Here is a 13,756-nt window from a genome sequence, read left to right on the forward strand (position 1 = left end):
AAAACATCATTAAGTGTGAGTCATTGAAATGCCAACGTGAAACATGACATTTTAATGATGGTTCCAACACACGTGACACATGTGTGGCTAATAAGCCCCGTGGGCTGAGTCAACAACCAAAATCAGCTGGTGGGTTTCAGGTGTATGGTCTCTCATTATGTTATCATTTACTCAGTCAAATGCACTTCCTGTAGGAAATTAGATGTAGTCCCTGATAAAAAGAAGCAGTTAATAATGAGCAGTGATGAAAACTTGTCCATCAGACAGTTCAGGTATTAATTAAGATTGTATTGGAAAGTAAACTCACCTAAATTCATTTCATGCACTGTGCTATTTGCAGAATGGAGTTTATTGATGCTTAAAGACAGCCACTAATGTGTCATAAATGATTAATGCATAGTGATTGTTTTTATTGCTGGTTGTTTGGTTTATGACTAAGTCATTATAACTATATCACTGGTCATAAGTCTTACAACAACTAGTTTTTGCTTGTCAGGACAGAGGGTGTCATATATTCTAGTGAAGCAGTTTGAGGAAAATTTGTCATTTGTAATATATTGGCTATAAAAATGTAATTGGATTTTTTCCAAAGCTTTAATATTTTCAGCAATATTTTCATTAAAACAACAGTTTCATGATGGTGCATAATCCAAAATGGTTTCTCTATCTGCAGACAGTTATCATCTCTACAGAACTCTTCAGAGTGTTTCAGCATCTACCAGCTCATTGTTTTGTTTTACATCCACTAACAGCTGTTTTGGTTCTGGTTCAAGTTCTGACCAACTCTAGCTATCTATTGTCTCAGGAGTTCAAAAGAGACCAGAACATATGATCCTGAAACGGTGGAGCCGTTTACACACTAGTGATGGTCAAAAATGGGAACTCGCTTTAAACTCTAAATACCAAAAAGTGTTAGTGGATTAAAATGATAGAAAGATTCATCAATGATGTAATTTATGCTTACAGAGATGCAGTAGAAGTGGTCAAACACTACAAAGCCCACCTGCACACCACAGTCGGTCGGAGCAGTGAAGTATATTTGTTCTACATTTTCAGTATCAGGCTGCAGATTCTGTCCAAAACTAATATGTGGCATGAGTCCAAGTGGACATTGGTGCCAGATGAAATGACATTCCCTCCAGGCGTGTCTGAGATATAGCGTTGATGATAATAGGACATAGTCAGGGGTCACAGTGACTCTTGAACTTTGAACTTTGACCTCTAAAATCTAATCAACCGATCCTGAGTCCAAGGGGACGACAGAGCAAATTTTGAAGCAGGTGTAAACACAACACCAGTGTAACGCAGTTCAGTTCAACAGCAGCACAATGTTGTCATTGCATACAATGATGCATGAGTTATTATAACTTAATGCAAATCAGAGGGAATTATTGTTTGACATAAGTTACTAGGTTTGTTTTTAGATGCTTGATAAATATTATATTATTATTATATATAAAACATTTAATAATAATTAACTAGTGATTAAAAAAAGTAAAGTGATTATTGCCAATAATAATTTGTAGCGTGTTGATCAGGAAAGAAACTAAATGAGCAGAAAAACTTATAAAAGTGTCAAACACGGGATCAGTGACTACAAGTCCCGTCACACTTTGACTTTGAGCAGCAGCAGCCCCGTTAGGACCGTGTTGGACCGGGTTGGACCGTGTTGGACCGGGTTCTGGTCGGTGCAGCCCCCGGTCGGACCGTGTTGGACCGTGTTGGACCGGGTTCTGGTCGGTGCAGCCCCCGGTCGGACCGTGTCGGACCGGGTTCTGGTCGGTGCAGCCCCCGGTCGGACCGTGTTGGACCGTGTTGGACCGGGTTCTGGTCGGTGCAGCCCCCGGTCGGACCGTGTCGGACCGGGTTCTGGTCGGTGCAGCCCCCGGTCGGACCCCTCCGCTCGCCCTCGTATCCCGGAGTGACACCTCAACCCAGCAGCCACAGCGTGGGCGGGACTTCCGGCTGAGCGCACCCGGAAGTTTCGGATGCAAGTTTCGCAGCTTGACGGTGCATCCATATGCTCGTTAGTTCAAACGTTTTAATGTGATTTAGGCGCATTTTACTTTTAGTCTACATAGTGGTATTTGCAACGATGTTATCTCTAGATTTTCTCGACGATGTTCGTCGCATGAATAAGCGGCAGGTAGGTACCGGGACGTTAGTTTCACTGTCTTTGTGTTGGAACCGCAGAGCTAACGTTCACTGTCGTTAGCCGCCGACCGCTTTTTAACGCTGCTGCCGGTCGTGTCACTTGTTAGCGACCCACAAAGAGGACAGTTAGTGCCCGTGTGTGTTTCAGAAGGTTTCCCTCGATTTGAAGCATATTGGCCTCCAGGAAAAACTATAATCCTGACTTCAGTGTAGCTAAGCTAGCTAGTTCCCTCATTTTAATGCAGCAGTGTTAGCTACAGTTCCGCACCAGATGTTTTAGTCGTTCGTCTCCAGTCGTGCATTTAAAATAGATAAATAGAGAAATAAATAGATGAATAAATAGATGAATAGATAGAAAATAACATACCTGAACATTCAACTGTTTCTTATAGTTTTCCCCACAAAAAAAGTCAAATTTCCTCCTTAAAGATTGTTAAAACCCTTTAATTCAAATGGATTTTCAAAGTTTTAGTTCAAACTACACGTTTATAACTATTTTATTTTAATCAGACTTAAAATCTGAAGTATGTTTATAGCAAAGCAGGTTTTCACATACAGATGATTAATAGTGGTGACATGATGCAAAACGTGGTTTAACAATGAATAAAATTATACAAAAATCTCACAAAGGTCCTAAAAATATTCGGGGAGAGTTATTACATTTAATTTGATTTGATTTCACTTTGTCAGAAAAGTCTACTGAAATGTAATTTGATTCAAAACAAACGGAAATCACAGGCACCAATGTTATTACATCACACATTAGAAAAAAGGAGGGTAACCGCTTACTTTCACATTCGGTGTCTACTGAGAACACTCTCTGTAGCAGTTTGATCATTATTAATCTATTTGACGTTTAAATATTTTTGATTATAACAGCTCATTAAATAAAGTCTGATAAAGGTCTGAATGCGATATTATTATTTAAATAGTGCGGCCTGTTTGAAAACCTGACTTCTTCGAGCACATTCGTGACACTTTATTCGGTCGAGCTTTAAGATGAAGAGAAATACAACAGCACCATGCACAGATCATACTGTGTGACAGAATCTAATCTCAATAAGTGAGACACATTATAAAATAGAAGTAAGAAAGAGTGTTCACGGGCATCATGTAATAGGCTGATTGTCAACATCCTTGTAGAGTGTATAAACTGTGTATAAACATCTGTCTGCTCAGAAGAAAGATGGAGATACTTTGAGGTCAGAGCAAAACTGATATATGAGTGGAGCCTGACTTTACTGTTACATGAAATACATGATGGACCGATCTAAGTGTTGCTGAATTGGTCTGGAGTCACTCTTACATTACAGATTATGAGGTACTCTTTGTTTTTGCTGCAGCTGTTTTAGAGATTTTGATTTGTGTGTGGTCATTTTGGAGCCTGTGCTGTACTGCAGGTTGTGGTGCTGTTGAATTTTATTGCATTATGCTGACAGCTGTTTCTATTATTTTGTCCAATCCATTTATATGACTGATGACTCAGATAGAAATCAGTAGCAGACACAGACCTGATTTGAATCATATTAAACTTGTTGATGTACATCAGCTGTGAAAGTTCTGTGACGATGTGCTTAGCAGGGCCATAAAACCAGCATTTGTATATTTTTATAATTCCTAGGATTAAACAAACTTGAAGGTTGAATAACCACGTCTACAAAACAGATCAAAAACTGATTATCACCTGATCAAAGGAGGATTTATTGTTGTATATTTAGACATAATAAGCAGTCAACTGAGTGTGTTTATTAATTAAAAATGAATTTCTTTGCAGCTCTATTACCAGGTGCTGAACTTTGGTATGATTGTTTCCTCTGCGCTGATGATCTGGAAGGGACTGATGGTTGTCACTGGCAGTGAAAGTCCTATAGTTGTAGTTCTCAGGTCAGTAAATTCTGTCTTTGTTGCAATTTAAGTAGCTTCCCCTGCGTAACAAAGAGCTTCCTATGGCTGTGAGGTCTGTATAAAGATAAGCATTTTGCAGAGAATAACTGATTACATCATCGAGTGGTTGTGGGTTCTCTGTTTGTAACTGCAGAATCAGGAATATCCTCTGCAGAATAAATTCCATATTTCTCCTGCAGAATTGATTTCATAGTTTGCAGCTTGTATCGATGTAAGTGTTGAAGTTATGAAAAGCCAGTGATAATGATAACAGCTCCATGCTGAACAAGTCATGTGACTGGAACAAAGTTACAGTCATGTCAGGTCAGGTTGACCTACATGGCAGACATCTTTGGCTGATGCGCTAATGTCTGGGCTACTGCAGCCAAGGACACCAGTACATCAAGAGTGGAGATAGATAAAAATAAATAAATAAATAAAGCAAATGATGACAGAATAAAAGTGACAGCTGGTGGAAAGGAAGGGTCAGAGGTATTCAGTAGTGTAGAAAGATTTTGGCTAATTAAAGTCTGACAGGAAGCAGAGCAGGAAGCAGTAGTGTGCACTGCAGATTGTGCCTTTAAAATCTTTATCTAACCATCTGAGGCCGTGCCATCCTTTAGAGGATGCACAATGCAAGCCTTAAAGGCCTAGACCCAGGAAAGTGCTGGTGGACCAGACCCCACACCCAGAGTCATTCCTGCTCAACAACAGAAGACCATAGTGTCCACTGTGTCCAGCATCAGGCCTAATGACAAAAAATGAACTTTATTGCATTAGACGTGAAGACAGTAAGCTACTTTTAATCCTTATCACCCAGCTGTAGCACCCTCCAGATGTTTTTCTTTATAACCCAGCCGTGCTTCTACAAGTTGTGGATCATTTCTGTTAAAGTTTGTTGCAGCACATTATTATCTAATATTTAAACTGTCCTAATTATATAAATTAAGTGATATTAACCTGTTTTAAAAATGTGTGTTGACCATTCGTTTCAGTGGGAGTATGGAGCCAGCTTTCCATAGAGGAGACCTGCTGTTTCTCACTAACCGGGTAGAGGACCCCATCAGAGTCGGAGAAATCGTTGTCTTCAGGATAGAAGGCAGAGAGATCCCAATAGTACACAGAGTACTGAAGATCCATGAAAAGTAGGACTACGTGGTATTACTGGTGTTAATAATTAATTTAAACTCTCAGTTTTACTAAATATGACGTGTGTATCACACCTGAGAGTCTCATTCATACTGTTGATTTGTATTGGAAAGCAATCTAAAAATGCTCAGAGAAGCTAATGTACCTTCATCCATCCAGACTACTATAAATCATGCTGATAATTCACCCACAGGGAAAATGGAGACATTAAGTTCTTGACCAAAGGGGACAACAATTCAGTGGATGACAGAGGACTGTACAAACAGGGGCAACACTGGCTGGAGAAAAAGGATGTGGTGGGACGAGCTAGAGGGTAAGTACAGCGTTCAGACAGAACTGTAGCAGCAGATATTTAAATAACGCTTTTAATAATTGAATGACCTGTTCTCCTGAAGAGAAGAGACCAGAAACCTGTTTCTGACTGTCAGACATGTATTACATTCAAACTTAATGTGAGTAGAGACAATAAAAGCAACATTTGTTGCTCACTGATGGAATTGAATGACAGCTCATTTGTTCTCTCAGTTCAAAAAGCAGGACTTTCACATGTTCACTGTATTAGATTTGGGATTATTGCTGGTCTTTTACCATTGCTAGTTAATTTATAGTGAACGAGGTCTGACTTTGGCAGTTCATCCTCTTCATCTGCACTTGTCCAGATGTGTGAGATGGACAGGGAACAAAGTGAATCCTTAGGTTTATATTTGAGCCCCAGAGATGTTAATTTGTGAAAGGTGTCTTCTAATAATATTTCATAAGAAGTGCACCTGGCCTGCAGGTAACAAGTATTTTCTTAATAACTAAATATTGAGAATTATGAAACTGTCTGAAATGCACAAACTGAATGAAATTAACCTCTGCAGTTTGCTGCCATGACAGAGCATCCCTGACCTTGCCCGAAGCATTGGTGCCCTGATTACCAGTAGACATTACTGTAAAGACAAACATGGGAACTAGCTAACTACACCCACAAGAGAACAGTTTGATGTTTGCCTCCATTCTTTAAGATTAACCTTGCAGCAACGCGCGAACCACAACCTGAACAACCTTTCCCGATGAAGTCGCACATTTAAAATCACTTTAAACAACACTTTAAAAATGAATTGTAAACCTCCAGAGGACTTGTACTTTATACCTTTTGTCTGCTGTAGCAGTTTGATCAGATGCAAACTGATATGATGCTTGAATAAAATGTATTGATGGTTAATGTTGTTATCATTTCCAGGTTTGTGCCATATATTGGAATTGTCACCATTCTCATGAACGATTACCCCAAGTTCAAAGTAAGTTTGTCGACCCCGTTGCACCGGTGCCACTTGACAATATGTGCTAGTGTAGCTTTCTAATGTGCTACATGTCCTGTGTTTTCACTCTGCAGTATGCTGTCCTCTTCATGCTGGGTCTCTTTGTGTTGGTCCATCGGGAGTGAGATACCCAGGCTTCAGGACTCAAGAAGACTAAGCTATGTCCAGGAAACCTCAGTCATGCCTTTCAAAACAGAATTAAGTTAGACTTTGTCAAACCCAACTGACTCTTTTGTACCATTTGTTTGAACATTTTGTAGAAACGTGGATAGGGTGTTTACATTTGAAAAATCCGAGCTTTAAAAGTATTTTTGTGAGGGAACACAATTAGATTCAGTTTGAAGTCGATCTTTATTTGTAATCCTCAGAATGTGAAATAGCATTCTTAAAGATAAATTAAGTCTTGTTACTTTTCTGTCCAGTCATTGTCTTTGAAAAAGATATGTGAAGTATTTTATGACAACTGAAAATGAATAATATTAAATATGAAATCCGGTTACCATCCACTCCTGATTGTTTTCATTTTATCTTGTCCCCAGTTCAGCAGGAACAGCCACTGTAGAAGGTGAATGCCCTCTGTTATGTTGTTGTTTAGTAGGAAACTAGTTAACATGTATGACTTTTATTTAGAATTCACTGTCCAACTTTTCAGTGAACTCGGTATCAAGTCAGATTCTGATGAATTTATAGCTCCTGTGTTTTCTTTGTAAATACGATGATGTAATGGTGGTGTAATGCAACTTGTTTGATAGCTCAAAGTTAAAGTTCACTGGAGTAGGGCAGCTGTGCTGTCAGCGCTGAACAGTTTACTCTCCTCATTATTTACATAATCTGAGCATATTAGTGTTGGCAGTCAAGGTGAATTCTGTGGAGCCTGTCCAACATCAACAAGTAGTCATGCGGTAGTATGGATCAACATACACTGCCTGTCCCAAAAATAAAGTGACCACCTGGATCTAACTGAGCAAATACTGTAGGTAAGCGCCTCCCGAAACTACTAAAACTGGGTGAAGAACTGTTCAACGCATTATTAAAAACTAGGACAGTGGGGAAACATCATCTTCGAGGAAGAAATGTGGTCGGAAAAGGAATCTTTAAATTTTGGGGAAATCAAATCGTAGAAAAACAACAGTAGAACTCACGGTTATGTGTAATAGTAAAAGTGTATTAGTACACATACACACATACAATCTCCACATGCACGATGAGAAGGGAACTCAAGGGATTGGAACTAAACAGCTGTGTAGCCTGAAGAGAACCACTTGTCAGTGAGATTAATTGGGGAAAAAAGATTTCAATATGCTAAAGATTGAACTCTGGAGGAATGATGAAGGTCATGTGGTCTGATGAGTCCAGATTTACCCTGTTCCAGAGTGATGGAGCATCAGGGGAAGAAGAGAGGCGGGTGAAGTGATGCACCCATCATGCCTAGTGCCTACTGTACAAGCCTGTGGGGGCAGTAATATGATCTGGGGCTACTGCAGTTGGTCAGGTTCAGGTTCAGCAGCGTTATGAGACAAAAGAATGAGGTCAGCTGACGACCTGAATATACTGAATGACCAGGTTATTAATCAATGGATTTTTTCTCTGACATATTCCAAGATGATAATGTCAGGATTCATCAGGTTCAAACTGTTAGAGTGGTTCAGGGAGCGGGACAAATCATTTTCACACATGGATTGGCCACCACAGAGTCCAGACCTTAACCCTACTGAGAATCTTTGGGATGTGCTGGAGAAGACTCCAGAAGACTCCTGGTCCGAGTCTCCATCATCAAAACAAGATCTTGGTGAAAAATTAATGCAACTGATTAATGCAATGGATGAGAAGCTTATCGAAACGATGCCACGGTGAATGTGTGCCGTGATCAAGACTGAAGGCGTTTCAACAAAGTATTAGTGTGTGGCGTTTTTTTTGGACAGTGTATACTCTTATTGTCAATCCACTTTACTAAACTACTTGAACTTTGAAATTGATTGCGCTGGCTGCAGGCTTTGTTTGACTACAAAGACTTTGACCGTTCCCAGTTACATGGAGCTTTCACGGCTTTCATTTTCAGCAGTCCCTCACTAAAACAGTGGTTGACCTTTATCTCCAGTAGGCATGATTAGATGAGGAAATTAAAGACCCTCACTTGTTTAAGATCACCTTTTGTTAGTGACACAGTGTCAGTTGTGGAATGAGTTTGTTTTTTTAATAGTTTTTTTTCTGCATTTTTTGTGACCCAACAAAGCAACACTAATTAATTCTGAGCCACAGTCTCAGCTAAGAACCTGTAAATAAAATCAGCTGTCTGGAAAATCAGCTGTCTGGCTCCTGAATTGGAAATGTCCATCACATCTTTAAAGAAATTATACACAACATTAAAACCACCAGATGTAGAGTTGCAGAAGCTCGTGACTGTCTCTGTTCATCTCATCTGAGAGTGAAGCCGTGATGGTCAGACAATCTTCTAATTACACTGACATTCAGCTGTGCAGGAAATCTGAAATCACACGTGTGTTAATGCCAAAGGTTGTGGAAAGTGCAATAAACAAGCTGCAGCTTTTCCACAAACATGCAACTTTAGCACCCTGAAGTGACAAAGAGGCTCGAAATCAGAAGTGAGAATCAGCAGGTTCTCCTGGCGTCAGAGGATTCATGCTGCATGCTGCAACTGGCCAAATGTCATGTCACAAGGGGCAAGGCCCAGCGCTGAGAGCAGGGGGGAGGTGCAGGGATATGGACAGGAAAATACTATATGTTGCTCTAGAGAGAAAGCATCAGTCATCATAGGTGATGTCATGGATATGGTTACGTAATTTACACCAACAGTCCTCAGCTGGCTACTGGTTACCTATGTAAAAGTGTAGAGGGTGACTGCCCTAATAAATACTCCACTTCAAATAGATGTGTTGCTTCTTCACTTAATTCTTTACTCAAGTTGAAATACAACCAAACAAAGGTAACACATGTATAATAGTCATAAAAATAAACTCTAATTCATTTAGAATCCTACATTTTAATGAAATTAGCACAAAGACAAAATATAAAATGCTGAAACTGAGAAAAATATATCTAATGCCAAAATCTCATATCTACAGTGTCGAGAAAAAGTAAGTGAATTATTTGCAATGTTCTGATGTTCTGCATATTTTCACTTTGTCTGTTTAATTAATATGTTCAATAAGGACGGGAAAGATCATGACGTGTTTTGTCAGTTTAGAAATATTGTGTTTGTTGTGTCTTTGGGGAAGACCAGATCACATTTCATGACCAATCCAAAACCAAGAAATTATAAACCCCTCTAAAAACCATTGTCAGTGAACAGGGTTTGTTGCTACGTACATGGTTCTAAGTTAAAACTCCACCATGTCTTGCCTATTTCAGAACACACTGAAATCTACTTGTATTAGCATTTATGACTCAGTGGTATAGTCCAGGTGTTCTACAAACAAACAATAAACTGTTGTTGTAATGAAAGGAATGGGGAAATCATACTTTTTTAAACATGTGGCTGGAATCAAATTCAAAATGAGCAAATATTTAAAAAAACAACATTTCATGTGCTGTCTTTGTACATATTTCTATAAAACACAAGGTTTTACAACAGTAAAATATAACCACTCACTAAAGCTAAGTGCGCATTTACGCACTGGAACATGACTGATCATCCAATTGGGTGTCTGACATTTTTATTATTTTATTTATTTAGCCAACATTCAATCTGTCCTGAGGTAAAAATGAATCGTGTGGTGCGTAAAAGACGCACAGCCGGAGGCAGTGACAAACACTGACAATGAGTTGAGTGACTATTTACAGAACACGCAGCGTAAACAGAGCCCACCCCGGCCAGGAGAGAATATAAAAGCAGGATGAGACTCCTGAAACCACAGCCAACAACAGACACTTGGAAATCTGCGCCCTGGAGGACAGCTCGCCACTGCGCGTCGAGATGAGGGGATTTACACTCAATAACCTTTGCCAATGTGGCTTATTTACGTTCGTTGTCTTGTTTTCTTTCGTGTCTTTCACCGGTGCTGTCAGTTTCGACTTGACTGAGCTTAGGAATAAAGTTGCAAAAATTAAAGTGAATCCAAGAGGGAATCTTTGGGCTACAGGTAAAAACCATCTTCTGATCCAATTTCTAGTAGAACAAACGTTCATGTTTTCATTGATTCACGTAAGGCTTGATGTCATTTCTACATACAGAGAATTCACTTTTACATTTTCCACATTTCTTTGCTGAAAACGACGTGATTTCCATGTCATGTCACTAAAAGAGGTTTTCGCCTCCAGGTTTCATTAAATTTCAAATTACTGAGCGCTTGCTTTGATTTAACAGGACATTTCATGGGTAAGAAGAGTGTGATGGATCCCCCCATGTTGCCTTCTGCTGAGGAGCAGGGCGTTGATGCGCTGGAAGTCGCCCTTCCCGCGGAGCAGAGCGCGCTTGGAGAGCTTTTCCAAGAGTTTTTGCGCGTGGCGCTACAAGCGCAGATGGACACGCGAGAGAGCCGCTCGAAGAATCAGGTGAGAACCATCGAAGTCGAGACTTTTGTAATAAAATCGTTTATAAGTTCTAAGTTTAGATTTTAATTTTATGCTTCTGACTCTGTTTCAGGAGGCGGAGTTGCTGATGAAGATTTTAGGAAACTACATCCAAAGCAGAAAGTGATACAGAGGATGAGAGTGTGACTCGCATGAACACGGATCCGGTTCAAATAAAATAACTTAGACACAGTCTCCTGCTCATGATGATTGTAATTTACTGTAAGTGTCACACCTAGCCTACAGCTCATGTGCCATTTGCAATACAATTTTCAATTTATTTTGATGAATATATTTCACGTTGTCTTGTTGTTTAAAGTTATTTATATTGAATAAAATAATTCTTTGCACTACTGTGACTTAGATCTTCAGCAGACACCTTCTGGCATCATTTACTGCACAGCTTCACATAGAATTCCTGTAAAGAAACAAGGATCACATCATTGGGCCTCTTTTGTTTTTAAATAGCTGTGGATGAGAATGGAGAAAGCAGGGCAGACCTAATTGAAAATACCAGTGCTTAGATGACTCATTTCTCAAAAGCATTTAATTGTGGGCTCAAAAAGATCTGAGCTGCAGCGCAGTACTAAAACTTTCATACTGATCATACCTACTTCTTTTGCTGCACAGAGGTTTTTAACACATTACACAGCTTTTATTTATAGGCCCAACACTAAACTTCACCTTCTCTTTTAGTGTTAGCAAGATGTTTTTTTTCCACTTTTGTGCTAAAAGCATGTCCAAAATAACACTTATATAAATCCAAACGTAGGCAGCTTATATAAATCACATTGTCTGGCTTCTCAAATGTTTCAACGTGAAATCAATAATATGTTTAGCACTTTTCTTGTCCTTTGCATAAATGGATGATCTGTTCTCTCGATCAATAATGGTCAAGTAAGGTGGTCCATGCAGCTTCTTTGCCTTGGGCTAATCTGTCGTATTATAAAGTGGAAGGATACAGCTCAGTATGTCTCCCACAGTGCCTCGACCTGCTGCGTCACGCGTCGCTGTTAAGGTGTGGAATGTGTCCCAAGTAGTGAGTGGTGGAAGAAAACATATAATCCACTAATGGGGTGACTGAAATAAGAGGTTTGTAGTCTGCAGGCCTAAAGCTGGTTAACACCAAAAACATTAGACGACACTCAGAGGCAGAAAAACTGTTCAGGTCCAAATGATTGATTTTTAAGACCCAGTCTAAATCCAACCACAATGAAAATAAGGTGTTTTCCTTGTACTGTGAAACCTTTATTTCATCAAACTCTGCAGATTTTCCATCCCTAAGTTAAACTTTGATCAATTTAAACACATTCATTCCACATCAGTCAGTTTGTTAATATTTCTAACATTGATTTATAAAAAGATAAAAACCAGGTGGCTCCCGTTTAATTTAATTCATGATTTGTTTTTGGAGAGATTGTCAGGTCCATCTTTACATTGTGTTTGTGGCAGAGACACACTTTATTTTACAGACCTGTCCAGATGAACTGAAAGGCAGTGACCAGCCTGAATAATACCTGCTAATCATCACTTGTGTCTAAGTGATGCCTCCACAGTAAATGCAGAAAATTAATACAGCGATTTGTTGGTGAGGGGAGCTGACGTCCAAAGTTGTTGTGACCCAACATAAAAAATGTGTCAAGAAGTATAATATTACCAAAATATGTAGAAACCTGTATTGAATATTACTGTAAAAATAAAAACATAGTAGACTGTTTAAGTAGCTCAAACAAGGGATGGAAAAATACAGAATTTAATTTTACTGAGAATAAGGCTTTACAGTGTGAGCACACACTGTTAGAAGTGATTCTGTTGATTTTTATCTACACTTATTGATTCAAATGTGGTTTTTGTAGCTTTTTGGAAATCAGAATTGAACAGAACAACAACACAAAACATCTCTTTAAAACTTTAAACTCTATATTCGCACATTGAACCGTGACATCATCATTTCAGCTACAGAGTCTAATTAGTTTGTTTGAGTGATTCAGAGTTAGTGGAGTCAAGAAAGAAGCCGTGCGTTCTAACCTGTGGTTATTTTGCCAAATAACAACCTTGTGAACATTAAACTTTCAGGTGCAGAACATTGTACATAAGTGGGTTAGTAGGCTAGAAAATTGGGTACAATTTAAGAAAAAAAGCCTGTTGAATGGGTCCAGGACACTTGAGTCCTTAAGAAATCTTTGTATTCCTTCAACTTAAAATAATTATTGAGGGTTTATTTTGGTTCAAATGCTCTGTTTGGGGGATTGTCAGCCTCAACATATTAGTTTTGGTCTGATACAGATGCCCAACATGTGCCGATGAAACGTCATCTGCAAATTCAAATATTGTGTCTTTTCTGAACTGATTTGAAATATCTGCATGATTAATTAGATGTTAATCTGTTGCACACAGCGGTTCAGTAATGATATATTTCTACATGTGTGTGCGTGTTTGATGACATAAAACTGCAGGTCCTGACATGCTGCAGAGTGCAAACTGTTTAGGAAGTGAGTCAGCATCTGCCCTGAAAGAATGAGAAATTCAACCTTTGAATTTTTCCTCTAAAAAAATAAAAAAAAATTTATATTCAGAGGTTTATCTAATAATCCCTCTTTCTGTAGACACATTAACATATCTGTGTCTCTAAATTCACAGGAGAATCAATGTTTGCCAAATTCCAGGAAAAGAAAATGTTATTCTTGCACAGACATGATTTCTTTAAAATCCGTTCATATTTCTTGGAGTGCACC

The 13,756-nt window shown here is 39.0% G+C and overlaps 2 protein-coding genes across 2 annotated transcripts; both read left to right on the forward strand.

Moving 5' to 3' along the window:
* The first annotated feature begins 1,972 nt into the window (after positions 1-1,972).
* On the forward strand, positions 1,973-6,997 carry sec11a (SEC11 homolog A, signal peptidase complex subunit). The gene is made up of 6 exons (XM_026379037.1): positions 1,973-2,146; positions 3,929-4,038; positions 5,034-5,183; positions 5,381-5,500; positions 6,413-6,470; positions 6,566-6,997. The coding sequence occupies exons 1-6, from the start codon at positions 2,096-2,098 to the stop codon at positions 6,614-6,616; spliced, it is 540 nt and encodes a 179-aa protein (XP_026234822.1). The 5' UTR covers positions 1,973-2,095; the 3' UTR covers positions 6,617-6,997.
* A 3,382-nt stretch (positions 6,998-10,379) lies between these two features.
* Positions 10,380-11,390, forward strand: nmbb (neuromedin Bb). Its single transcript, XM_026378736.1, has 3 exons — positions 10,380-10,591; positions 10,816-11,003; positions 11,095-11,390. The coding sequence occupies exons 1-3, from the start codon at positions 10,426-10,428 to the stop codon at positions 11,146-11,148; spliced, it is 408 nt and encodes a 135-aa protein (XP_026234521.1). The 5' UTR covers positions 10,380-10,425; the 3' UTR covers positions 11,149-11,390.
* The last annotated feature ends 2,366 nt before the right edge of the window (positions 11,391-13,756 follow it).

The sequence above is a fragment of the Anabas testudineus genome, chromosome 3 (assembly GCF_900324465.2).
Source record: "Anabas testudineus chromosome 3, fAnaTes1.2, whole genome shotgun sequence".
NCBI lineage: Eukaryota > Metazoa > Chordata > Actinopteri > Anabantiformes > Anabantidae > Anabas > Anabas testudineus.

Coding starts and splice junctions, on each gene's coding strand:
- sec11a (XM_026379037.1), top strand. CDS start 2,096: ATGTTATCTCTAGATTTTCTCGACGATGTTCGTCGCATGAATAAGCGG. Junction 4,039..5,033: donor CCTATAGTTGTAGTTCTCAG/GTCAGTAAATTC, acceptor CATTCGTTTCAG/TGGGAGTATGGAGCCAGCTT. Junction 6,471..6,565: donor ACGATTACCCCAAGTTCAAA/GTAAGTTTGTCG, acceptor TTCACTCTGCAG/TATGCTGTCCTCTTCATGCT.
- nmbb (XM_026378736.1), top strand. CDS start 10,426: ATGAGGGGATTTACACTCAATAACCTTTGCCAATGTGGCTTATTTACG. Junction 10,592..10,815: donor AGGGAATCTTTGGGCTACAG/GTAAAAACCATC, acceptor TTGATTTAACAG/GACATTTCATGGGTAAGAAG. Junction 11,004..11,094: donor AGAGCCGCTCGAAGAATCAG/GTGAGAACCATC, acceptor ACTCTGTTTCAG/GAGGCGGAGTTGCTGATGAA.